This window comes from Tachyglossus aculeatus, chromosome 1 (genome assembly GCF_015852505.1).
Source record: "Tachyglossus aculeatus isolate mTacAcu1 chromosome 1, mTacAcu1.pri, whole genome shotgun sequence".
NCBI classification, from domain to species: domain Eukaryota; kingdom Metazoa; phylum Chordata; class Mammalia; order Monotremata; family Tachyglossidae; genus Tachyglossus; species Tachyglossus aculeatus.
Genome location: NC_052066.1, coordinates 137,416,691 through 137,442,570, shown reverse-complemented (window position 1 = coordinate 137,442,570; position 25,880 = coordinate 137,416,691). Strand labels below are relative to the sequence as shown.

General features: G+C 44.9%; 1 protein-coding gene across 1 annotated transcript in view; it reads left to right on the top strand.

Moving 5' to 3' along the window:
• The window catches only part of TTC27 (tetratricopeptide repeat domain 27), a 264,277-nt gene that overhangs the window by 173,659 nt on the left and 64,738 nt on the right, over positions 1–25,880 (top strand). Inside the window, 2 exon segments of the mRNA XM_038747964.1 lie at positions 18,803–18,898; positions 21,926–22,048. Coding sequence (XP_038603892.1) covers positions 18,803–18,898; positions 21,926–22,048 — 219 coding nt within the window.

The following is a 25,880-nucleotide window of genomic DNA, read 5'->3' as shown; positions in this document are numbered from 1 at the left end:
CTTAATGTCTCTGTGCCTCAGTTACCTCATCTGTAAAATGGGAGAAGCAGCGTGGCTCAGTGGAAAGAGCCCGGGCTTTGGAGTCAGAGGTCATGGGTTCGAATCCTGACTCCGCCACATTTCTGCTGGGTGACCATGGGCAAGTCACTTCACTTCTCTGAGCCTCAGTTACCTCATCTGTAAAATGGGGATTAAGCCCGTGAGCCCCACGTGGGACAACCTGATCACTTTGTACCCCCCCCAGCGCTTAGAACAGTGCTTTGCACATAGTAAACGCTTAACAAATGCCAACATTATTATTATTATTAAAATGGGGATTAAGACTGTGAGCCCCACGTGGGACGACCTGATCACCTTGTAACCCCCCCAGTGCTTAGAACAGTGCTTTGCACATAGTAAGCGCTTAATAAATGCCATTATTATTATTATTATCAATCAATCATATTTATTGAGCACTTACTGTGTGCAGAGCGCTGTACTAAGCACTTGGGAAGTACAAGTTGGCAACATATAGAGACAGTCCCTACCCAACAGTGGGCTCACAGTCTAGAAGGGGGAGACAGAGTACAAAACCAAACATATTAACAAAATAAAATAAATAGAATAGATATGTACAAGGAAAATAAATAGAGTAATAAATATGTACAAACATATATACTTATATACAGGTGATGTGGGGAAGGGAATTTATTATTATTTATGTTAGTCTTTAAAAGTACTCCCAATCCATCCAGTAATTGTGGAAAGGCTTCCTTACCCAGATTGAGGAAAAAATTCATATTGGGTGAATAAGACTGCTGTGTTCACTTTTAGACTGTGAGCCCACTGTTGGGTAGGGACTGTCTCGATATGTTGCCAACTTGGACTTCCCAAGCGCTTAGTACAGTGCTCTGCACACAGTAAGCGCTCAATAAATACGATTGATTGATTGATTGATTCACTTATTGACTACCTATATAGTTCTAATGTGGGGGGTGGGGGTGAAGTGGGGGGAGCCAGTTAAAAAAGTAACAATCATTTAATCAGTCATTCAATCAGTGGTATTCTTTGAGCACTCACTGTGTTCAAAGCACCGTTTTAAGCACTTGGGAGAGAACAATACAGTAGAATTGGTAGACATCATCCCTGCTTATAAAAGGAGCTTACAGTCTAGATGGGGAGACGGTCATCATCATCATCAATCGTATTTATTGAGCGCTTACTGTGTGCAGAGCACTGTACTAAGCGCTTGGGAAGTCCAAGTTGGCAACATATAGAGACAGTCCTTACCCAACAGCGGGCTCACAGTCTAAAAGACATTAAAATAAGGTACAGTTAGGGGAAATGGCCGAGTATCAGGGGAAGTTCTTTGGAGCTGGGTGTGGAGTGAGGAGCTGAGATTTTAAGGGATACAGACCAAAGTGCAGCATGGCTCAGTGGGAAAGAACCCGGGCTTCAGAGTCAGAGGTCATGGGTTCAAATCCCGGCTCCGCCACTTGTCAGCTGGGTGACTTTGGGCAAGTCACTTCACTTCTCTGGGCCTCAATTCCCTCATCTGTAAAATGGGGATGAAGACTGTGAGCCCCACGTGGGACAACCTCATGACCTTGTATCCCCCCAGGGCTTAGAATAGTGCTTTGCACATAGTAAGCGCTTAATAAATGCCATCAAAAAAAAAAAGTGCAGGCGAGGTAGAAAAGCGGATAAATAGGGTGAGGAAATGAGGAGTTAATCAGGGAATCCTGTGAACCCACATGGGACAGGGACTGTCCAAACTGATTTGCTGGTGTCCACCCCAGTGCTTTGTACCATTTCTGGCATAGGGTAAGCACTTAACAAATACCACAATTATCATTATTGTTATTATTATCATTACTGCTATTGCTACCGGAAGCCAATTCTTCTGTCTTTAGCTGGCTGATACAGTACAGTGCTCTGCACACAGTAAGCGCTCAATAAATACGATTGATTGACTGCTAAATTGGCTATCATTAGAGCCACGGAGACAGAGTCATGATGCTTTTTTTAAAAAATCTACCATTCGGGTTGTCTCATGAAGTTTGTGACTTTGGAAATTTGGGCTTGTTCATAGTAGCAGCTGTTGTTGTTGTTGCATAAAATTCACAGTCTTTAGGTGTTTTCAGCTGCCCCTGAAGTAAGTTGTAAGATAAAGCAGTTTTTAAACCCAGGCAGTATTTACAGAAAACGCAAAAGTGCTTTATTTAGGACTTGGGAAATAACAGTCAGAGCAGTAAAGTGTAACTTACAGATGTAAAACTCATTTGCAAGCGTAAATATTTCTATTGTAGATTGGAGATGTAGTTTGGTGGGAACGAAATGATCCGAAATGAAAAGCTTTGTGCACAGTATCTGTCCTGTTTTTGCTTCTGTGAGGTTGAAAATTAAGAAACTTCCAGATGTAGGCAAGGAACACGTCTGCTAACTCTACTGTACTGGTCTCCTCCAAGCGCCTAGTTCCCTGCATGGCACATAGTAGACACCCAATAAATATTGATTGATTGATGTAGGGGCAGACCAGAAAGTCGCTTGTCCGTAATCACACAGCAAACCTTTCACAGGGTTGGGTTTGGAACTCAGCTCTTCAGATTCCCGTTTTCCTGGACTACACTCCCTCCTTCCTCATCATCATCAATCGTATTTATTGAGCGCTTACTGTGTGCAGAGCACTGTACTAAGCGCTTGGGAAGTACAAATTGGCAACATATAGAGACAGTCCCTACCCAACAGTGGGCTCACAGTCTAAAAGTAATCACTCAAATTCAAAGCACGGATTTGACTGTCCACTGTATCAGACATTTGCATCCAACCTCATTTTACTTGTGTACCCACGTTAGCAATCGGAAGTAGGATTTGAAGGTTATTAAATGCTTTAATTGACTGTCTCTTTCTGTAGCTTCAGCGGCTCACGGGTGGACTATTAAAAACAACGTAGCCCCAGTTCCAATAGATAGGTTCAGTTTGAGGGCTGCGTGTATTTCGCTCAGCACAAATCTTTAGAATAAAAGCCCTGCTTGAAAAAGTGTTAGCTACAAAGCAGCATCAGGTGATCCGGCATAAAATCAATCAGTTCTTTGAGATTGCCGGCGAGTTTCCGCCTGGCTGTTCCCGAAAGCAGATACGGGCTTTGATAGAAACCTAATGAATGGCCCAGAATTAAAGGGAATATCGCCTTGTCCTTTTGAAGAGCCGTGTGTTGAACTCGCGGATATGGTCAGTTCTCCGCACGTAAACAGAGCGGTTTGAATCATACCAGGTTCTGCTCGGGACAGCCCTTACAGATTACAGCCTGCACCATGTGTCTGGGTCGAAGGTAAAATGTGGAACAAGGAGGGTATTTGTCCCCTCCTAGATTTTCCTCCCTAAATATCCCTCCCGCCCCACTCTAGATTGTAAGCTCGCTGCTGGCAGGGAACGTGTCTACTGAGCCTGTTTAGTGGATACAGCACTGGTTTATTCTATTTATTTACATATCTATTCTATTTATTTACATATCTATTCTATTTATTTACATATCCATTCTATTTATTTTATTTATGTATCTATTCTATTTATTTTATTTTGTTAGTATGTTTGGTTCTGTTCTCTGTCTCCCCCTTCTAGACTGTGAGCCCGCTGTTGGGTAGGGACTGTCTCTATGTGTTACCGACTTGTACTTCCCAAGCACTTAGTACAGTGCTCTGCACACAGTAAGCGCTCAATAAATACGATTGATTGATTGATTGATTCCCTCCCGCCCCACTCTAGATTGTAAGCTCGCTGCTGGCAGGGAACGTTTCTACTGAGCCTGTTTAGTGGATACAGCACTGGTTTATTCTATTTATTTACATATCTATTCTATTTATTTACATATCCTATTTATTTACATATCTATTCTATTTATTTTATTTACATATCTATTCTATTTATTTTATTTTGTTCGTATGTTTGGTTTTCTCTGTCTCCCCCTTCCTGACTGTCTCTATGTGTTGCCGACTTGTACTTCCCAAGCGCTTAGTACAGTGCTCTGCACACAGTAAGCGCTCAATAAATACGATTGATTGATTGGTTCCCTCCCGCCGCACTCTAGATTGTAAGCTCGCTGCTGGCAGGGAACATGTCTACTGAGCCTGTTTAGTGGATACAGCACTGGTTTATTCTATTTATTTACATATCTATTCTATTTATTTTATTTACATATCTATTCTATTTATTTTATTTTGTTAGTGTGTTTAGTTCTGTTGTCTGTCTCCCCCTTCTAGACTGTGAGCCCGCTGTTGGGTAGGGACTGTCTCTATGTGTTACCGACTTATACTTCCCAAGCACTTAGTACAGTGCTCTGCACACAGTAAGCGCTCAATAAATACGATTGATTGATTGATTGATTGATTTGATTCCCTCCCACCCCACTCTAGATTGTAAGCTCGCTGCTGGCAGGGCATGTGTCTACTGAGCCTGTTTAGTGGATACAGCACTGGTTTATTCTATTTATTTACATATCTATTCTATTTATTTTATTTACATATCTATTCTATTTATTTTATTTTGTTAGTATATTTGGTTTTGTTCTTTGTCTCCCCCTTCTAGACTGTGAGCCCGCTGTTGGGTAGGGACTGTCTCTATGTGTTACCGACTTGTACTTCCCAAGCACTTAGTACAGTGCTCTGCACACAGTAAGCGCTCAATAAATACGATTGATTGATTGATTGATTGATTTGATTCCCTCCCACCCCACTCTAGATTGTAAGCTCGCTGCTGGCAGGGAACGTGTCTATTGAGCCTGTTTAGTGGATACAGCACTGGTTTATTCTATTTATTTACATATCTATTCTATTTATTTACATATCTATTCTATTTGTTTTATTTACATATCTATTCTATTTTATTTTGTTAGTATGTTTGGTTCTGTTCTCTGTCTCCCCCTTCTAGACTGTGAGCCCGCTGTTGGGTAGGGACTGTCTCTATATGTTGCCAACTTGTACTTCCCAAGCACTTAGTACAGTGCTCTGCACACAGTAAGCGCTCAATAAATACGATTGATTGATTGATTCCCTCCCGCCCCACTCTAGATTGTAAGCTCGCTGCTGGCAGGGCACGCGTCTACTGAGCCTGTTTAGTGGATACAGCACTGGTTTATTCTATTTATTTACATATCTATTCTATTTATTTACATATCTATTCTATTTATTTACATATCTATTCTATTTATTTTATTTTGTTAGTGTGTTTGGTTCTGTTCTCTGTCTCCCCCTTCTAGACTGTGACCCCGCTGTTGGGTAGGGACTGTCTCTATGTGTTGCCGACTTGTACTTCCCAAGCACTTAGTACAGTGTTCTGCACACAGTAAGCACTCAATAAATATGATTGATTGATTGATTGATTGATTCCCTCCCACCCCACTCTAGATTGTAAGCTCGCTGCTGGCAGGGCACGTGTCTACTGAGCCTGTTTAGTGAATACAGCACTGGTTTATTCTATTTATTTACATATCCATTCTATTTATTTACATATCTATTCTATTTATTTACATATCAGCGCTGGTTTAGGAGTCAGAAGGACCTGGGTTCTAATTCCGGCTCCGCCACATGCCTGCTGTGCGACCTTGGCAAGTGTCCCAAGGTGACCCCGGGGTACCCACCATCTCAAGGTCAAATGCTATCTAGTGGCCGCCTTCGAGGCGGAACTTGGACGTGCGGGGGTTATACAAGGGACCCACAAGGAGGAGTTCATTTTTACTGAGCAAAAAGGAGTTACATGATAATGATAATAATAATAATAATAGTATTTATTAAGCGCTTACTCTGTGCAAAGCACTGTTCTAAGCACTGGGGAGGTTACAGAGGTACCATTAGAAAAATACAGCAAATTAGGTATGGAGGAAGGGGGAGGGCAGAGACTGGACAAACTGAGGCCAGAAGCTGGATTGGCCTTGGAGCACAGGTGATCAATACCTGCGGCCTCTGCCCTTCTGTGCGGCGGATCATCATCATCATCATCAATCGTATTTATTGAGCGCTTACTATGTGCAGAGCACTGTACTAAGCGCTTGGGAAGTACAAATTGGCAACATATAGAGACAGTCAATCAAGACTTGCAGCAGCTGGCTGCGGGTCACCTCTGCCCAGAGCGTTGGATGCCCACTCTGACTGCACCAAGTGAGAAGCTGTGGGATGGGGGAGTGTCCCGTCCCCCTGAACGCGTGTCCCAAATGATCAAATAATTCAATTCGCCTCGTGGAGTAAATTTTGTATAAAACTCATCCTCTCCATCCCCGGCCTCTCTCTCCCTCTCCCTCAATCAATCAATCAATCAATCAGTCGTATTTATTGAGCGCTTACTGTGTGCAGAGCACTGTACTAAGCACTTGGGAAGTACACGTTGGCAACATATAGAGACAGTCCCTACCCAACAGTGGGCTCACAGTCTAAAAGGGGGAGACAGAGAACAAAACCAAACATACTAACAAAATAAAATAAATAGAATAGATATGTCCAAGTAAAATAAATAAATAGAGTAATAAATATGTACAAACATATATACATCTATACAGGTGCTGTGGGGAAGGGAAGGAGGTAAGGTGGGGGGGATGGAGAGGGGGACGAGGGGCAGAGGAAGGAAGGGGCTCAGTCTGGGAAGGCCACGCCAACTCCCGAACGAACCCAGCCCCGGGCGATGGGTGACAGCAAGTCGCTTCACTTCTCTGGGCCTCAGTTCCCTCATCTGTAAAATGGGAATTAAGGCTGTGAGCCCCACGCGGGACAACCCGATTATCTTGCATCTACCTCAGCGCTTGGAACAGTGCTTGGCACATTGCCATCACTATCATTATTATTAACAAGTATTACCCTCCCAAGGTTTAGTACAGTGTTCTGCCCGCAGTAAGTGCCCCCAAAACACCATTGGTTGATTCTCTAGGCATTTGTTCCCTTTTCTCTGCTTCCTGCTGGTTTGCTGGACCATGAGTACGTTACGTGGCATCCAATCCATGGCACTCATCCCTGTGTCCAGCCCAGTGCTACGATGGTGTGTAGATTTTTGTCGTGATGGGGAAGGGGCAACGCGAAGAGGAATTACCCTTTATTGAGCCCCATTCTCCCGCGATCAAAGTTGCTATGGTTCCTGTGCATGCTCATCGAACGCATTAACATCAAATGACTCGTGACATTAAGTATTTGCTAGAAGTAGAAAAATAAACAGCCTACGTGCAGCAGTTTTCCATTTATTTTCCTAGAATTTATAGTGCCTGTTTTAGATGTAGCTGCGGGGGCCTACATCAACCCGAGATACGGTCACTCATTAGTAAAACAAGGGACCCACAAAGAGTATTCCATTTTTCCTGAGCAAAAAGGAGTGACGTGAATACAGGGGTACCGTCAGAAAAACACAGAAGGCATGTTTTCACTTTGTGTTTGGGTCGAATACAAAGCCGGAGATTAGGGGTTATGTATCCCACATGCGCGTGGCATCAATCCAAGTACACGTCGTATATGGCTTGGTGAATGAGCGCAGGAGTCAGAGGTTGTGAGTTCTAATCCCTGCCCCACCACTCGTCAGCTGTGTGACTTTGGGCAAGTCACTGCATGGCCTAGTGGATCGAGCAAGGGCCTAGCAGACAGAAAATCCTAAATTCTAATCCCAGCTCTGCAGCTTGCCTGCTCTGGGACCTCGGGCAAATCCTTTAACTTGTCCGGGCCTCAGTTACCTCATCTGTAAAATGAGGGTTAAGAGTGTGAGCCCATTGTGGGGCAGAGACCGTGTCCAACCTGATTAACTCGTATCTCCCCCGGTGCCTAGAACAGTGCTCAGCACATAATAAGCACTTTACAAATTCCATTTTCATCGTCAATCAATCGTATTTATTGAGCGCTTACTATGTGCAGAGCACTGTACTAAGCGCTTAGCTTAGCTTAGCTTTTCAGCACTTAGAACAGTACTTGGCTCATAGTAAGCACTAAACAAATACCATCATTGGTTCTAATTGGTTCTAATCCCGGCTCCGCCACTTGTCAGCTGTGTGACGTTGGGCAAGTCACTTCACTTCCCTGAGCCTCAGTTCCCTCATCTGTAAAATGGGAATTAAGACTGAGCCCCACGTGGGACAACCTGATCACCTTGTATCCACCCCAGCGCGTACCCAATGCTTACTTTGTACCATTCATTCAGTCGTATTTATTGAGCACTTATGCAGAGCACTGTACTAAGCACTTGGGAAGTACAAGACACTGTAAGCGCTGGGGTGGATACAAGCAAATCCCTGTCGTGCGTGTGGCTCAAAGTCTCATTTTACAGGTGAGGTAACTGAGGCCCAGAAATGTGACCCAGCATCCCAGCGCTTAGAACAGTGCTTTGCACATAGTAAGCGCTTAATAAATGCCATCATCATCATCATCATTATTCTCTGTGGCTCAGTTCCCTCATCTTTAAAATGGGGATTAAGACTGAGCCCCTCATGAGACAACCTGATAATCTTGTATCTATCCCAGCGCTTAACACAGTGCCTGGCACATAGTAAGCGCTTAACAAGTACCATCATTATTATAATGCTAGGTTTTTTAACAAGGAGAACATCACATTAAAGTGTGCCCTAATCAGCAGTATTTTCTGAGCCCCTGCTCAGTGAACTGGACCAAGGTGCTTGGGAAACATTCAGTGGAAATAAAGGATGCGATCCCTCAAGGAGATTACAGTCTCCTGTAATTATAACCTCCTGGGGAGGTTACAAAGCGATCAGGTTGTCCCACGGGGAGCTCACGGTCTTAATCCCCATTTTACAGATGAGGGAACTGAGGCCCAGAGAAGTGAAGTGACTGACCCAAAGGCACACAGCTGACAAGTGGCAGAGCTGGGATTTGAACCCATGACCTCTGACTCCAAAGCCCGGGCTCTTTCCACTGAGCTACGCTGCTTCTCTGGGCCCTAGTGAGCATAGTAAGCACATAGTAAATACTGGGGTAGGTACAAGTCATTCAGGTTGGACCCAGTCCCTGTCTCACAGGGGGCTCAGAGTCTCAAGACCCATTTTGCAGATGAGGTGACTGAGGCACAGAGAGATGAAGTGACTTGCCCAAGGTCACACAGCAGACATGTGCAGCATGGCTCAGTGGAAAGAGCCCGGGCTTTGGAGTCAGAGGGCATGGGTTCAAATCCCGGCTCCGCCACTTGTCAGCTGTGTGAGTTTTGGCAAGTCACTTCACTTCTCTGGGCCTCGGTTACCTCATCTGAAAAATGGGGATGAAGACTGTGAGCCCCCCTGTGGGACAACCTGATCACCCTGTAACCTCCCCAGCGCTTAGAACAGTGCTTCGCACATCGTAAGCGCTTAATAAATGTCATTATTCTTCTTCTTATTATGTGGTAAAGTTGGGATTAGAACCCAGGTCCTTCTGACTCCCAGGACCGTGTAAGATCAGGTATCTGGCCCAGGCCCAACTGATCACCAAGAGGACTGCGTCTGTACTCAAAAGCAGCATGGCAGAGTGGATAAAGCAGGGGCTTGGGAGTCCAAAGGTCATGGGTTCAAATCCCGGCTCCGCCACTTGTCTGCTGGGTGAACTTGGGCAAGTCACTTCACATTTCTGGGCCTCAGTTACCTCACCTGTAAAATGAGACTTTGAGCCACACGCAGGACAGGGATTTGCCTGTATCCACCCCAGCGCTTACAGCGTCTTGTACTTCCCAAGCGCTTAGTACAGTGCTCGGCACACAGTAAGCGCTCAATAAATACGATTGAATGAATGGTACATAGTAAGCACTGGGCCTAGCAAGCACTGTTCTAAGCACTGGGGAGGTTACAAGGTGATCAGGTTGTCCCACAGCGGGGCTCACGGTCTTAATCCCCATTTTACAGATGAGGTAACTGAGGCACAGAGAAGTGAAGTGAATTGCCCCAAGTCCCACAGCTGACAAGTGGCCGAGCTGGGATTTGAACCCAATAGTGCTTGGCACATAGTAAGCGCTTAACAAGGACCATTATTACTGATTTTTGGATACATTTTGTAGGAAAAGATCTTTTTACATAGTATTTGGGTTTTAGCAAAATAAATAGAGAACTGCCGCATTGCTGTTTATTTTTCTGCTTAATGAGCACATCTCTCTTCTTGTCTAAGACAAGCTTATTTGATAAGATTTTTGCTTTTTATGAAGTCATCCACTGTTCTCTTTATCCTTCTATTACAACCACATGCTTTTAGTGGAAGCTTTCCTTCCCTCCTTCCCCTAACTAAACAGCGTTCGGCAGAAGTGTGGGGCTTTTTCGCTATTCAATTTCTGTGAAGTAAAGCCAAGGAGCTTGGAAAATATTCTGACCCTTATGGTTTAAAGGGTCAGTTATGTCTCAGTTTGTTCTGATTGTCTCGATAGTAGGGCCCTTGCCTAGGCAAATATATGATGTAATATGCGTTTCCTCACTGTTTTCAGATTTATAAACATTTCATTTCCAAGTCTATTGTAGGATTAAAAAAAAGGGATTGGTCAGAGTGTAGAGAAGGTAAGAATCCATGCAAGCCCGTGAAATCAGTTTTGTATTTTGCTCGCATTTTTCTTTGATTTTCGTGGATGTTGAGCAACAAATCCCATTTCAAATCAGCAATCATCTCTTGCAGCAAAAATGCCTTTTCATTCATTAATGAGCTTTGGTTGTGACTAATAAGGCTGCTAATTGGGGCAAGACTTTCTAGTGGGAGGAAGATAGCACATAGGTTTCTTCTTTGGCATCTCTGTCTTCTCTCTGCCTCCGTCTCATAGTGTAGGAATGTGAAACACCGGGCTACTTCTGTTGAATTACTCCTCCGTGTGACATGATCCTTAACTGAGGTCACTGAGGTGCTGCATTTATTTTAGAATTTGTTCAATTTGAGTAGGGGATATTTTATGAACCATTTTCCAAGACCTTCTTGGCCATCTAACTTGGGTTAGCTGAAAGCCTGGCACTTGCAATGGGATCCTGGAATAATAGTAGCAACAATTATAATCATCCTTGAGAAGCAGTGTGGCTTAGTGGATTGAGCATGGGCTGGGAGCCAGAAGGACCTGGGTTCTAATCCAGGCTCCTCAACTTGTCTGCTGTGTGACCTTGGGCAAATCACTTCACCTCTCTGTGCCTCAGTTCCCTCATCTGTAAAATGGGGATTTAGACTTGATTCCCCACATAGGACAGGGGCTGCATCCAACCTGATGACCTTCGAACAGTGCTTGGCACACAGTAAGCGCTTAGCATTTACCATCATTATTGTAGTTTTTTTAAGTTTTCCAATGTACTTTCACATCAGTTATCTCGTTTTAGCCTCGCAACCGTTTGTTAGAGGCACGTATTGTAATTCCCATTTTACAGAGGAGGGATTTTGGTCCAGAAGCGTTAATTGACTTGTCCAAGGTCACGCCGAAGACCAGCGGCAGAGCTGGGAGCAGAACCAGGGCTCTTTCCACCTATCATAGACCCAATCCAGTTTGAAATCGCATGTCAAGTACTTGCTATTGAATGAAAATTCACAATCCAGCCTGTCGATCAATCAATTCATCAAACTATGGGGAGAGCTCTATATCTTGGGGTGGGGAAGAGTAAACCCAACAGGTTATTATATGAAATCTAAAGGTTACTGCTTTGCACTGTACCCTTCCTGGGTATCTAAGAGAATTTGTGTGTGTGTTCTTGACTTTTCTGTAAGGCATTTCATGATTAGTTACTATTACTTCAAAATCCAAATATCTAAAATTATAGTGCCAGAAGGGAACTCATGCTATTTTTCAAGTAAGTCCTTTATCTCCATCTAATCAAGAGCTATAGTTTAGCTCTGGCCTTAAAATTCCCAACTGACCCTTATAAGGTACTGAATCTTATGGCCAATTAATGATAATGGCACATTTGTATATTGAGCCCACTTACAATCATAGCGGGGGAATCCCGCCAGGTTTTAAGGCCCATTCTGGAGATGATTTAGCTCTTTTTGACCCCGTGTAATTTCCCAGTGAGGAAATTACCGCTTCCAGGAATTCTTCTTCTAGAATGCCTCATTTATAGCCAAGGAGTAACCTGCTCACTCGGCAAAATCAGGCCATTTGGTTAGTTAGACCACTAGTGTACTTGAGGGGCAAGTAAATATTGCTACTCATTTCACAGAGGAAGAAAAGGAGATAAATGCCAGATAGTTTTCCAAGACCACACAGCAAGTTGACAACTGCTTGATCTGTAGTAGGACTTGCCTATTCCCAGGCCTGTCAGCCAACCTTCAGGTGGAAAAATGGGACAAATGGGGAAAGCTCATTCATTCAATCGTATTTATTGAGCGCTTACTGTGTGCAGAGCACTGTACTAAGCGCTTGGGAAGTACAAGTTGGCAGCATATAGAGACGGTCCCAACCCACCAACGGGCTCACAGTCTAAAAGGGGGAGACAGACAACAAAATAAAACATGGGGACAGGTGTCAAGTCATCAGAATAAATAGAAGTAAAGCTAGATGCACATCATTAACAAAATAAATAGAATGGTAAATATGTACAAGTAAAATAAATAGAGTAATAAATCTGTACAAACGTATATACAGGTGCTGTGGGGAGGGGAAGGAGGTAGGGTGGAGGGGATGGGGAGGAGGAGAGGAAAAAGGGGGCTCAGTCTGGGAAGGCCTCCTGGAGGAGGTGAGCTCTCAGTAGGGCTTTGAAGGGAGGAAGAGAGCGAGCTTGGCAGATGTTGGAAGGGAGGGCATTCCAGGCCAGGGGGAGGATGTGGGCCGGGGGTCGACAGTGGGACAGGCGAGAATGAGGTACAGTGAGGAGGTTAGTAGCAGAGGAGCAGATGGTGCGGACGGGGCTGGAGAAGGAGAGAAAAGAGGTGAGGTAGGAGGGGGCAAGGTCATGGACAGCCTTGAAGCCGAGAGTGAGGAGTTTTATTAGATTCTGTTAAGATTTTTGCCTCAGGAAGATGAAATCTAGAGCTTTTAGCAGTATATCCCCATATTTAGGGTCATTAAAGGAAACCATGGAATTAAACACTCCATCTGGGATTCAATTGTAAGGTCTGTGTAATCGGTCAATCATTGGCATTTATTGAGCACTAACTGTGCAGAGCATTGTACTAAGTGCGTGGGAGAGAACAGTACAACAGTTTATAGACATTTTCCACAAGGAATTTACAGTGAAGAAGGGGAGGCAGACATTAATGTAAATGACAGGCGTATAAGTGCTTAAGGGCAGAGGGTGGGGCGAATGTTAAGTGCTTCAAGGGTACAGATCCAAGAGCAGAGGCAACGCAAAAGGGAGAGGGAGAAGGGGAAATGAGGGCTTAGTCAGGGAAGTCTTCTTGGAAGAGATGTGATTTTAGGAGGGATTAGAAGTGGCTGGGAGAGTGGCATTGTAGCGTATATGAAGCGGGAGGAAGTTCCAGGCCAGAAGGAGGATGTGGGTAAGGGGGGTACAGGGTACCTGTCCGCCTGTTTTGTTTTGTTGTCCGTCTTCCCCTTGTAGACTGTGAGCCCGTTATTGGGTCGGGACCGTCTCTATACGTTGCCAACTTGTACTTCCCAAGCGCTTAGTCCAGTGCTCTGCACACAGTAAGCGCTCAATAAATACGATTGAATGAATGAATGAGACCAGATGGAGGTATAGTGAGTAGGTTGGCATCAGAGGAGTAAAATGCACAGGCTGCGTTTTAGTAGGAAATCAGCACGGTAGGCATCAGTCGTGCCCGAACTAGATTCCCAAAGAAGTTAATGAGCAAAATCAGGACCTAGTTAGTACCACGTAATGGAAAAGATCACAACAGAAAATACCAGAGTTGAGATTGGCAAGGTAATATTTCAAGCCTGTAAGGTTCAAGACTGCCATAGCCAACTGGGTGATCTGGCTATGTGAAATTAGACATCACGAGCTTCAAGGCTGTCCATCACCTCGCCCCCTCCTACCTCACCTCCCTTGTCTCCTTCTACAGCCCAGCCTGCACCCTCCGCTCCTCTGCCGCCGCTAACCTCCTCAACTGGGCCTCGTTCTCGCCTGTCAATCAATCAATAAATCAGTCTTATTTATTGAGCGCTTACTGTGTGCAGAGCACTGTACTAAGCGCTTGGGAAGTACAAGTTGGCAACATATAGAGACGGTCCCTACCCAACAGTGGACTCACAGTCTAGATGTCCCGCCATCGACCCCCGGCCCACATCATCCCCCTGGCCTGGAATACCCTCCTTCCGCACATCCACCAAGCTAGCTCTCTTCCTCCCTTCAAGGCCCTACTGAAAGCTCACCTCCTCCAGGAGGCCTTCCCAGACTGAGCCCCCTCCTTCCTCTCCCCCTCGCCCCCCTCTCCATCCCCCCCGCCTTACCTCCTTCCCTTCCCCACAGCACCTGTATATATGTATATATGTTTGTACGTATTTATTACTCTATTTATTTATTTATTTTACTTGTACATATTTATTCTATTTATTTTATTCTGTTAATATGTTTTGTTTTGTTCTCTGTCTCCCCCTTCTAGACTGTGAGCCCACTATTGGGTAGGGACCGTCTTTATATGTTGCCAACTTGTACTTCCCAAGCTCTTAGTACAGTGCTCTGCGCACAGTAAGCACTCAATAAATATGATTGAATGAATGAATGAATTGGCCAGGTAATATTTTAAGCCTCCAAGGTTCAAGACTGCCATAGCCAAGTGGGTGATCTGGCTATGTGAAATTAGACATCACGAGCTTCACCCTGGCTGCCTGAAAGCTGTGTTTGGGGAAAAGCCTCAGAGGCTGGGTTTAATAATTGTGGTATTCGTTAAGCCCTTATTAAGTGCCAGGCACTGTACTAAGCGCTGAGGTGGATACAAGCAAATAGTCTGGGATGCAGTCCCTGTCCCATGTGGGGCTCACAGTCCTAGTCCCCATTTTTAAAAGCGAAGTGACTTGCCCAGGGTCACACAGCCGGCAAGCAGTGGGGCCAGGACTAGAACCCAGTTCCTTCTGAATTCCAGGTCTGTGCTCTATCCATTAGGCACTGATTCTGGGAGCTGGAAGGGTCTAAGCCATGGCAACCTTTTACTTTCCTCAGCATGCAAGTAGTCTGATCTAGTGGAAGTATCAGAAGTACAACCAAGGCATTTTGAGAGATAATGGTCATTCATTCATTCATTCAATCGTATTTATTGAGCACTTACTGTGTGCAGAGCACTGGACTAAGCGCTTGGGAAGTACAAGTTGGCAACATAATAATTATACAGTAATAATATAGTGCTTACTATGAACCATCATCATCAAGTTGGCAACATAATAATTATACAGTAATAATATAGTGCTTACTATGAACCATCATCATCATCAATCGTATTTATTGAGCGCTTACTGTGTGCAGAGCACTGGACTAAGCGCTTGGGAAGTACAAGTTGGCAACATATAGAGACAGTCCCTACCCAACAGTGGGCTCACAGTCTAAAAGGGGGAGACAGAGAACAAAACCAAACATACTAACAAAATAAATAGAAAAGATATGTACAAGTAAAATAAATAAATAAATGCACCAGGCACTGTACGAAGCCCTGGGATGGATACCATCAACAAATCGGGTTGGACACGGTCCCTGTCCCACGTGGGGCTCACGTTTTCAGCCCCCATTTTACAGATGAGGGAACTGAGGCACAGAGAGGTGAAGTGGCTTCCTCAAGGTCACACAGCAGACAGGCCGGTATTAGAACCCATGACCTGCTGACATCCAGGCCCATGGGTTACATATGAGTTGGGCTACTGGTCTTCGGAGTTAAGGGAGATCATCATCATCATCATCATCAATCGTATTTATTGAGCGCTTACTATGTGCAGAGCACTGTACTAAGCGCTTGGGAAGTACAAATCGGCAACACATAGAGACAATCCCTACCCAACAGTGGGCTCACAGTCTAAAAGGGGGAGAAAGAGAACAAAACCAAACATACTAACAAAATAAAATAGAATAGATATGTACAAATAAATTAAATAAATAAATAAATAGAGTAAAAAAAAATATGTACAAACATATATACATATATACAGGTGCTGGGGGGAAGGGAGGGAGATAAGTAGCAGCCTCTATCTTTGGGTAGTTTGGAGATGAGATGACAATAGGCTACTTTCCATAGACTTAATAAATTGGTCCTTGAAAATATGACTATAAAAAGGGTAACAAAGAGCTTTCGAGGTGCCTTCCTGGAAAAGGGTAGGATGGCCATTGTGCAGCCGGGGATTGTCTGGGAAAACATGTTCTGATGAGAGCACATCCCTAAGCCTAAGGAAGTCGTCCAGCAGGAATGGCGTGGTTTGTATTGGACTGCTGGCTGGAGTCCCATCCCCAGATGAGATATCCTGCACTCCTGGACGACATTAATGAGAATGATAATAATTATTATGGTATTTGTTAAGCGTTTATTATGCGCCAGGCAGTGTACTAAGCGCTGGGATGGATACAAGCAAATTGGGTTGGACACAGTCCCCGTGCCACATGGGGCTCACAGTCTCAATCCCCATTTTCCAGAAGAGGTAACTGAGGCCCAGAAAAGTGAAGTGACGTGCCCAAATCATACAGCAAACAAGTGGAAGAGCTGGGATTAGAACCAGTGACCTTCTGACGTGCAGGGCCTTGCTTTTTCTACTGTGCCATGACACGCAAGTGCCCAAACGCCTGCGCTTAATTAATAATGGCATTTGTTAAGCGCTTACTATGTGTCAAGCACTGTTCTAAGCGCTGGAGGGGATACAAGGTGATCAGGCTGGCCCACGGAGGGCTCACAGTCTTAATCCCCATTTTAAGGATGAGGGAACTGAGGCTCAGAGAAGTGAAGTGACTTGCCCAAGGTCACACAGCAGACATGTGGCGGAGCTGGGATTCGAACCCATGACCTCTGACTCCAAAGCCCGGGCTCTTTCCACTGAGCCACGCTGCTTCCCTCTTCCTCTGTGCCACCTGGAACCTTAGAGCTTTCCCCGTTCCCAGGTATCCAGGCGGAAACACAGAAAGCCCCCTAGGGAGCCAGCGTGAGGTGTGGTCCTGTATATATGTATATATGTTTGTACGTATTTATTACTCTATTTATTTTACTTGTACATATTTATTCTACTTATTCTATTATTTTGTTAATTTGTTTTGGTTTGTTGTCTGTCTCCCCCTTCTAGACTGTGAGCCCACTGTTGGGTAGGGACCGTCTCTATATGTTGCCAACTTGGACTTCCCAAGCGCTTAGTACAGTGCTCTGCACACAGTAAGTGCTCAATAAATACGATTGAATGAATGAATGGGGAGAGAGCAGGAGGGCGTGAGACTGGATGGCAGGGCAGGAAAGACCAAGACCAAAAGCTAACATTTCCTCTTGGCACGATGCAGTTATAATCACAGAAGTCTTCAGTATATTCATGCGTCTACCCCAACTCCCCTCCCCACTTGTGTATATACTTCCCAAGCGCTTGGTACAGTGCTCTGCTCACAGTAAGCGCTCAATAAATACGATTGAGTGAATGAATATATGTACATGTCTACAATTCTACTTATAATAATAATAATAATAATAATAATGGCGTTTATTAAGCACTTACTATGTGCAAAGCACTGTTCTAAGCGCTGGGGAGGTTGCAAGGTGATCAGGTTGTCCCACAGGGGCTCACAGTCTTAATCCCCATTTTACAGATGAGGTAACTGAGGCCCAGAGAAGTTAAGTGACTTGCCCAAAATCACACAGCTGACAATTGGCAGAGCCAGGATTTGAACCCATGATCTCTGACTCCAAAGCCCATGCTCTTTCCACTGAGCCACGCTGATGGCATTTATTAAGCGCTTACTATGTGCAAAGCACTGTTCTAAGCGCTGGGGAGGTGCACGGTGATCAGTTTGTCCCATGGGGGGCTCACAGTCTTAATCCCCATTTTACAGATGAGGTAACTAAGGCCCAGAGAAGTTAAGTGACTTGCCCAAAGTCACACAGCGACAATTGGTAGAGCCTGGATTTGAACCCATGACCTCTGACTCCAAAGCCCAGACTCTTTCCACTGAGCCATGCTGCTTCTCTAATATATTGATTTTGAATAACATTTTAAATAATATATTTATTCATATTGTTGCCTGCTTACTTGTTTGATGTGTACATATCTATAATTCTGTTAATTTGTATTGATGCTAGTCTTTTAGACTGTAAGCCTTGTTTGGACAGGGATGGTCTCTCTTTATTGCTGAATTGTACTTTCCAAGTGCTTAGTACAGAGCTCTGCACACAGTAAGGGCTCAATAAATATGATTTAATGAATGAATGCACAAAGTAAGCACTCAATAAATACAAATGAATGAATGAATGAATTCTTCCATCTGTGCACCATTATTAATTTGGTGCCCAAATTAGTTCTCCCCCTCGTCCCTCTCTCCATCCCCCTCATCTTACCTCCTTCCCTTCCCCACAGCACCCATATATATGTATATATGTTTGTACATATTTATTACTCCATTTATTTATTTATTTATCTTGCTTGTACATATCTATTCTATTTTATTTTGTTAGTATGTTTGGTTTTGTTCTCTGTCTCCCCCTTTTAGACTGTGAGCCCACTGTTGGGTAGGGACTGTCTCTATATGTTGACAACTTGTACTTCCCAAGCGCTTAGTACAGTGCTCTGCACACAGTAAGCGCTCAATAAATACGATTGATTGATTGATTGATTGATTGATTGATTGATTCCTTCCCGCTCTAATGAGGTTCTCGTTTTTGGACATCTGGTGGGTTCATGTAGCGTTTACAGCAAAAAAATATTCCTGGGAAATTTTTCACGCATCGGTTTTGTCCGTTCACTTTACAAAAAAAGTCACACTTGTATTTAAGTAAATGGACATCATTGTTACGTTTTGTTTCAGGCTCTGGCGGATCAATTTGAAGACAAGACTACCTCAGTATTAGAACGCCTGAAGATTTTTTATAGCTGCCAAGTTCCGCCACGCTGGGCCATACAGGTAGAAAAGAAAATACCATCCTGACAGAGTATGCAAGTGTTCCTTGAAAGTGGACAGTAGTTCAGGAAACATCTCTCCTCACCGTACCTCGTTCTCGCCTGTCCCACCATCGACCCCCGGCCCACGTCCTCCCCCTGGCCCGGAATGGCCTCCCTCTGCCCATCCGCCCAGCTCGCTCTCTTCCTCCCTTCAAGGCCCTCCTGAGAGCTCACCTCCTCCAGGAGGCCTTCCCTCACTGAGCCCCTTCCTTCCTCTCCCCCTCGTCCCCCTCTCCATCCCCCCATCTTACCTCCTTCCCTTCCCCACAGCACCTGTATATATGTATATATGTTTGTACTTATTTATTACTCTATTTATTTATTTCTTTATTTTACCTGTACATATCTATTCTATTTATTTTATTTTGTTAGTATGTTTGGTTTTGTTCTCCATCTCCCCCTTTTAGGCTGTGAGCCCACCGTTGGGTAGGGACTGTCTCTATATGCTGCCAACTTGTACTTCCCAAGCGCTTAGTCCAGTGCTCTGCACACAGTAAGCGCTCAATAAATACGATTGATTGATTGATCTCAATCTGGTGGAGTCTGGCGACTTGGATGTAGCACCCAGTCCTAGCAGTGACTCTCTCATAGATTGTGAACCCCATGGGGGATAGGCACAGGGTCTGAGGTGATGTACTACTTTTCTCCCAGTGCTTAGCACAACGTGTAACACATAGTAGGCACTTCACGGATATCATCGGCTTTACCATCTCCTTACTGTTGACTTGAAAACACCAAATCAGCTCTCCCCGTCCTTTCTCGCCTCACTATTTCCCTGCTGCAACTCAGCTCGTGGCTTCGCTCCTCCACCGCCATCCAACTCACTGGATCTCAATCTCGTCCATCTCACCACTGACCTCTCACCCATGTCCTGTCTCTGGCCTGCATCTCCCTCCCCCTTCATATAATAGTTACGGTATTTGTTAAGCGCCTACTATGTGCCAGGCACTGAACTAAGCGCCGGGGTGGATACGAGCAAATAGGGTTGGACGCAATCCCTGACCCACGTGGGGCTCACGCTCTCCATCCTCATTTTACAGATGAGGTAACTGAGGCCCAGACAAGTGAAGTGAGTTGCCCAGCGCCACATGGCAGACAAGTGGTGGAGCTGGGATTTTTTTTTTTAATGGTATTTGTTAAGCGCTTACTATGTGCAAAGCACTGTTCTAAGCGCTGGGGAGTTACAAGGTGATCAGGTTGTCCCATGGGGGGCTCACAATCTTAATCCCTATTTTACAGATGAGGGAACTGAGGCCCAGAGAAGTGAAGTGACTTGCCCAAAGTCACACAGCTGACAAGTGGCGGAGCTGGGAAATTCTCTTCATAGAAGCAGCGTGGCTCAGTGGAAAGAGCCCGGGCTTTGGAGTCAGAGGTCATGGGTTCAAATCCCCGCTCCGCCAACTGTCAGCTGTGTGACTTTGGGCAAGTCATTTCACTTCTCCGGGCCTCAGTTCCCTCATCTGTAAAATGGGGATGAAGCCTGTGAGCCCCCCATGGGACAACCTAATCACCTTGTATCCCCCAGCGCTTAGAATAGTAAGCGCTTAATAAATGTTATTATTATTATGTGACAGACCACCACTCTCTCCACCTTCAAAACTACTTGTACTTCCCAAGCGCTTAGTACAGTGCTCTGCACACAGTAAGCACTCAATAAATACGATTGAATGAATGAATGAATGAATATTAAAATCACATCTCCTTCAAAATGCCTTCCCTGACTAAGCTCTCATTTCCCCTCCTCCCTCTCCCTGCTTCATCGCCCATGGATCTGTACGCTTTAATCACTAGAGATTCCGTTCACCCTCAGACCCCCAGCACTTAAATACGATTGATTGATTGATTGATTATGTAGATAGCCGTAGTTCATTTTAATGCTCGTGCCGCCCTCGAGACTATAAACTACTTGCGGGCAGAGATCATGTCTACAAACTCTCTTGAATTGTTCTCTCCCAAATGCTCAGTATGCCCTTGTGTTCTCTGCCCACAGTAAGTGCTCAATAAATATAATGGATTGCTTGAAATGTTATTATCAAAATTGTTACGTGACTCTGGGCAGGTCACTTATCTTTCCTGTTCCCCTGATGACAGGAATTATTATACCTGCCCTTCCCCGGTCTGCAGAGGTATTGTGGGAATGAAAATGAAATGGGATCCACGAAAATGGATGAAGTGATTAGTAAGAAAATACTACAGAAACTCAAGGGAGTGTTGTTGTTATGTTCCTGTTGGAGAAATTGCACATCTGGAATACAGCAACCAGAGAAAATTGATCAATAGGGTGCATATCACTCTTTCACCTTTGACCTCAAAGAACTGCTGAATTTATTTTACTCTGTTCAGACTCCTTTTCATGAGACACTAAATGTACATTTTGCGGATTTCCCTCACGTTACCCTCTGACCTTGACCTCCGGAACGTCTTCAAGTTTTCCCATCCAGCCATTCCTCTATTGTTTAATTTCCTCAGAGAGTCAACTTCCAAATTGTCTTCTCACTGATTATTTTATACTTCCAGGGATTATAATGGTTATTATGGGAAAATAACTCAGCTGTCACAGTGAAGCATAGTCTTCTCAACCTTGGCCTCCACTCACTCCTTTGCATTCCCACCCTCCTCCGCCCCCAACTCCAGTTTTGAGGGGTTCATTTTCTCTGTGACCTTTGTGTGATTTGGGTTCCATTTAGGCAACAAAACCACCAAAAGGGAGAAACTGTTCCCCTTAATTATGAGACTTCTTTTTAAAGGGAGGATTTTGCCATCCAGAAATATTTGAGCAAAACTCCAAAAAATTTCTGAAAAATTCCGTTTGTAGAGGTACCCATGTTTCGGACAGCATGAAGTACAGTTGGTTTAATAGCTAAAACATCCACCCAAAAAACTGGTATTGAAGATAAACAGGTAACGGACAGAGTGAACCTATAAAAGAAACGGGCTATCCGCTGTAGAGCAAAAAGCCTTAGTAACTTTATAATTTGATTTTTCCCAGCGCCAACTTGCAAGCTTACTCTTTGACTTGGGATGCACCAGTTCTGCTCTTCAGATCTTTGAGAAGCTTGAAATGTGGGAAGACGTTGTCATTTGCTACGAAAGGACTGGGCAGCATGGGAAGGTAAGGAAAGTTCCGCAGGCATGGATAAGTCCTGATAGACTACTCCTGTGAGTTGGTTTCATACATTTTTTTCCACATGTGGATGTCACAGGAGCATTTTATTTTGCCCCTCCTTAAGCCATCCCCTCTTCTTCACATGTTCTTCCAGCTTCTTTTTCCCAGACCTACTTTGGTCCATTAGCTTCCATTAGTTCCATTCATTTGGGGGAGATCATTTGAGGCAGCAAACATGAAGCGTGTCAACAGTTGAGATCTTCGGGGAGAACGGTGAAAGATTTTGAACACGCTGTGGTCGGTATTTAATTTCCTTCCCTAACTGCTCCCCAGTCAGCTTCACTGTAGTTTGCAGCTGTCCTCAGGGCAGGCATTTTAAATTCCGTCCTTACAGGAAAGTAGAAATCCTGGAATATTTCTATTTCTTTCTGTGGTGGTTTTGTTCTCTTTTGAAAGTGGGCAAAATTAAGAGAGCCTCTTTGGTCAAGTGGTACACTGAAATCACAAGCTATTGGTACTAGGATTCAAACCCAATGAATTAACGAGTAAATTGCTTTCAGCTGTTATCATGGCTCAGTCTTCTCCTGTATTATCTGAAACAACGCTTTGTAGTTCAGAAAAACAGGAGGCATTTTTTCGTTCTCTTCTCATTTTAGCCATCCCCTTATTTTGGACTTCCCTCTGGAAAAGCCTTGGGAGTAAATCACTTCCGTGGACAAACAGAGGAATCTCTGAGGTGTTTAAAGCATCAGTAGTCAATAAAAATTAGTGTTTCTAAAGTGTCATTCATTCTCCGAGGAGTGGCAGCTAGGCCGGACCTTGGGTTGGTAGAAATGAAACAGTTGGCCTAGCTCAAACCTTAATAATAATAATAATAATGGCATTTGTTAAGCGCTTACTGTGTGCAAAGCACTGTTCTAAGCGCTGGGGAGGATACAGGGTGATCAGATTGTCCCGCGTGGGGCTCACATCCCCATTTTACAGACGAGGTAACTGAGGCACAGAGAAGTTAAGTGACTTGCCCAAAGTCACACAGCGGACAATTGGCAGAGCCGGAATTTGAACCCATGACCTCTGACTCCCAAGCCCTGGCTTTTTCCATTGAGCCATGCTGCTTCTTAGTGACACACAGCACCATTCAGGCGGTATCGACAGTGTCGACTGACTGACTCCGTGGACTTCAGCAGCAGCTCGGTGCCAGGGATGAAGTTAAGTCAGTCAGTCGATTGTATTTATTGAGCACTCACTGTGTGCAGAGCACAGTACTAAGCACTTTGGAGAGCACGATATAATAGTAATAATAATAATTGTATTTGTTAAGTGCTTACTATGGGTCAGGCACTGTACTAAGCAGAGGGGTGAATACAAGCAAATTAGGTCGGACACAGTTCCTGTCCCACATGGGGCTTCCAGTCTCAATCCCCTTTTTACAGATGAGATAACTGAGGCCCAGAGAAGTGAAGCGACTTGCCAAAGGTCACACAGCAGACAAGTGGCAGAGCAAGGAATAGAACCCATGACCTGCCGTTTCCCAGGCCCGTGCTCTGCCTAACAGACACATTCCCGGCCCACAATGAGGTTAAGAACCAAACGATTGCAGCGGCAAGAAGTACCGCTCCTTAAACCGTCCCTCTCGCTCCCCCCACCAACAGCCGTGCAGCTGGGTGATGGGCACCCAGCCTTTCATTCATTCATTCATTCATGCGTATTTATTGAGCGCTTACTGCGTGCAGAGCACTGTACTAAGCGCTTGGGAAGTACAAGTTGGCAACATAAAGAGACGGTCCCTACCCAACAGCGGACTCACAGTCTAGAAGGGGGAGACAGGCAACAAAACAAAACATACTAACCAAATAAAATAAATAGAATAAATATGTACAAATAAAATAGAGTAATAAATATGGACAAACATATATACAAGGTGCTGTGGGGAGGGGAAGGAGGTAAGGCTGGGGGGATGGGGAGGAAATAGAGTAATAAATATGGACAAACATATATACAGGTGCTGTGGGGAGGGGAAGGAGGTAAGGCTGGGGGGATGGGGAGGAAATAGAGTAATAAATATGGACAAACATATATACAGGTGCTGTGGGGAGGGGAAGGAGGTAAGGCTGGGGGGATGGGGAGGAGGGGGCTCAGTCTGGGAAGGCCTCCTAAGCACTCCTCTGTCAGGCGCTTACGGTGGCGCTCAGTAAATAGAGTCGGATTCATTCGATCGTATTTCACCCCTAGTGGGACAGCTGGGACGGCAGGAAGCCATTCTGGTGCTTTCAAAAGTTGGTAAGTCGTGGGGAATCGTAGAACAGGAGAACTCTACAGCCCCTCAGTTAGACAAGCACTCTGCTTGTCCCTTCCCAAATGGAAACTAAAGTCAAAAAAACCTACGTGTGCGTAATGATGATGGCATTTGTTAAGCGCTTACTATGTGCCAAGCACTGTTCTAAGCGCTGGGACAGATACAAGGTGATCAGGTTGCCCCACTTGGGGCTCACAGCCTTCATCCCCATTTTACAGGTGAGGGAACTGAGGCACAGAGAAGTTGTGACTTGCCCAAACTTACATGGCTGACAAGTGGCGGAGGCAGGATTAGAACCCACGACCTCTGACTCCCAAACCCCTGCTCTTTCCACTAAGCCACGCTGCTTCTTGGCATCTGTAATGAATGTTTTCCAACATGTTGTTCTGTACTGATGATTTTGTAAAACATCCATGGACAGATTCTCCAGGATTTCCACTTTATAAAAGAAGAAACAGCATGACATATTGGATAAGAGCACGGGCCTGGGAATCAGAAGGTCATGGGTTCTAATCCTGGCTCTGCCACTTGTCTGCTGTGTGACCTTGGGCAAGTCACTTCACTTCTCTGGGCCTCATTTGGAAAATGAGGCTTGAGACTGTGAGCCCCACGGGGCACAAGGGACTGCGTCCAACCTGATTTGCTTGTATCCACCCCAGCGCTTGGAACAGCGCCTGGTGTTGCGAGCCCCCGGTTCATACCAACCAGGACCTTTCTGGACCGGGGGAGCCTCGGAGTCCCATAGTAGAGCTCAAACTACACCCCTGATCACCAAGGTGACCGTGAAAAGTTTTTTACTTGGTTTTACCAACGTGCAAGGGAGTGCCACCTACTTACATACACTCACTCCACCTCCCCAAGGTCCAGTACCAGTCTGTGGTCAAAGGAGCCCGTTCTGCCGGTGTTTCTTCTTTCTGCTTCCGAATGCTGTTCTTTTTAGACTGTGAGCCCACTGTTGGGTAGGGACTGTCTCTATATGTTGCCAATTTGTACTTCCCAAGCACTTAGTACAGTGCTCTGCACACAGTAAGCGCTCAATAAATACGATTGATTGATTGATTGATTGATTGGTGCTCTCAGCGTGCCTCCAACTGCCCTCTCGCGCTTCAACATAACCGCCTTTTATCAGGCAAAAACTCCTCACCCTCGGCTTCAAGGCTGTCCATCATCTCACCCCCTCCTACCTCACCTCCCTTCTCTCCTTCTCCAGCCCAGCCCGCACCCTCCGCTCCTCTGCCGCTAATTTAACTAACCCCACCTGGCACGTAGTAAGCACATAGTAAGCACTTAACAAATACCATAATTATTATTAGTAGAATTATTAGTAAAGGAGATGAAAGAGGGAGTGAGCAGTGATAAGTCCAAGTTCTCAATGGGCCCTGAAGGTTTATGGTGTTAATAGTTCGGTGAAGCTGAAATGTGATGGTTGGTTTCCCATCTTTACCTGTAAACTCCCCTCTAGACTGTAAGCTCCTGGTGGCCAGGAACGATGCCTATCATCTTTATTATATTGTATTTTCCCCAAGCGTTTGGTCTGCACAT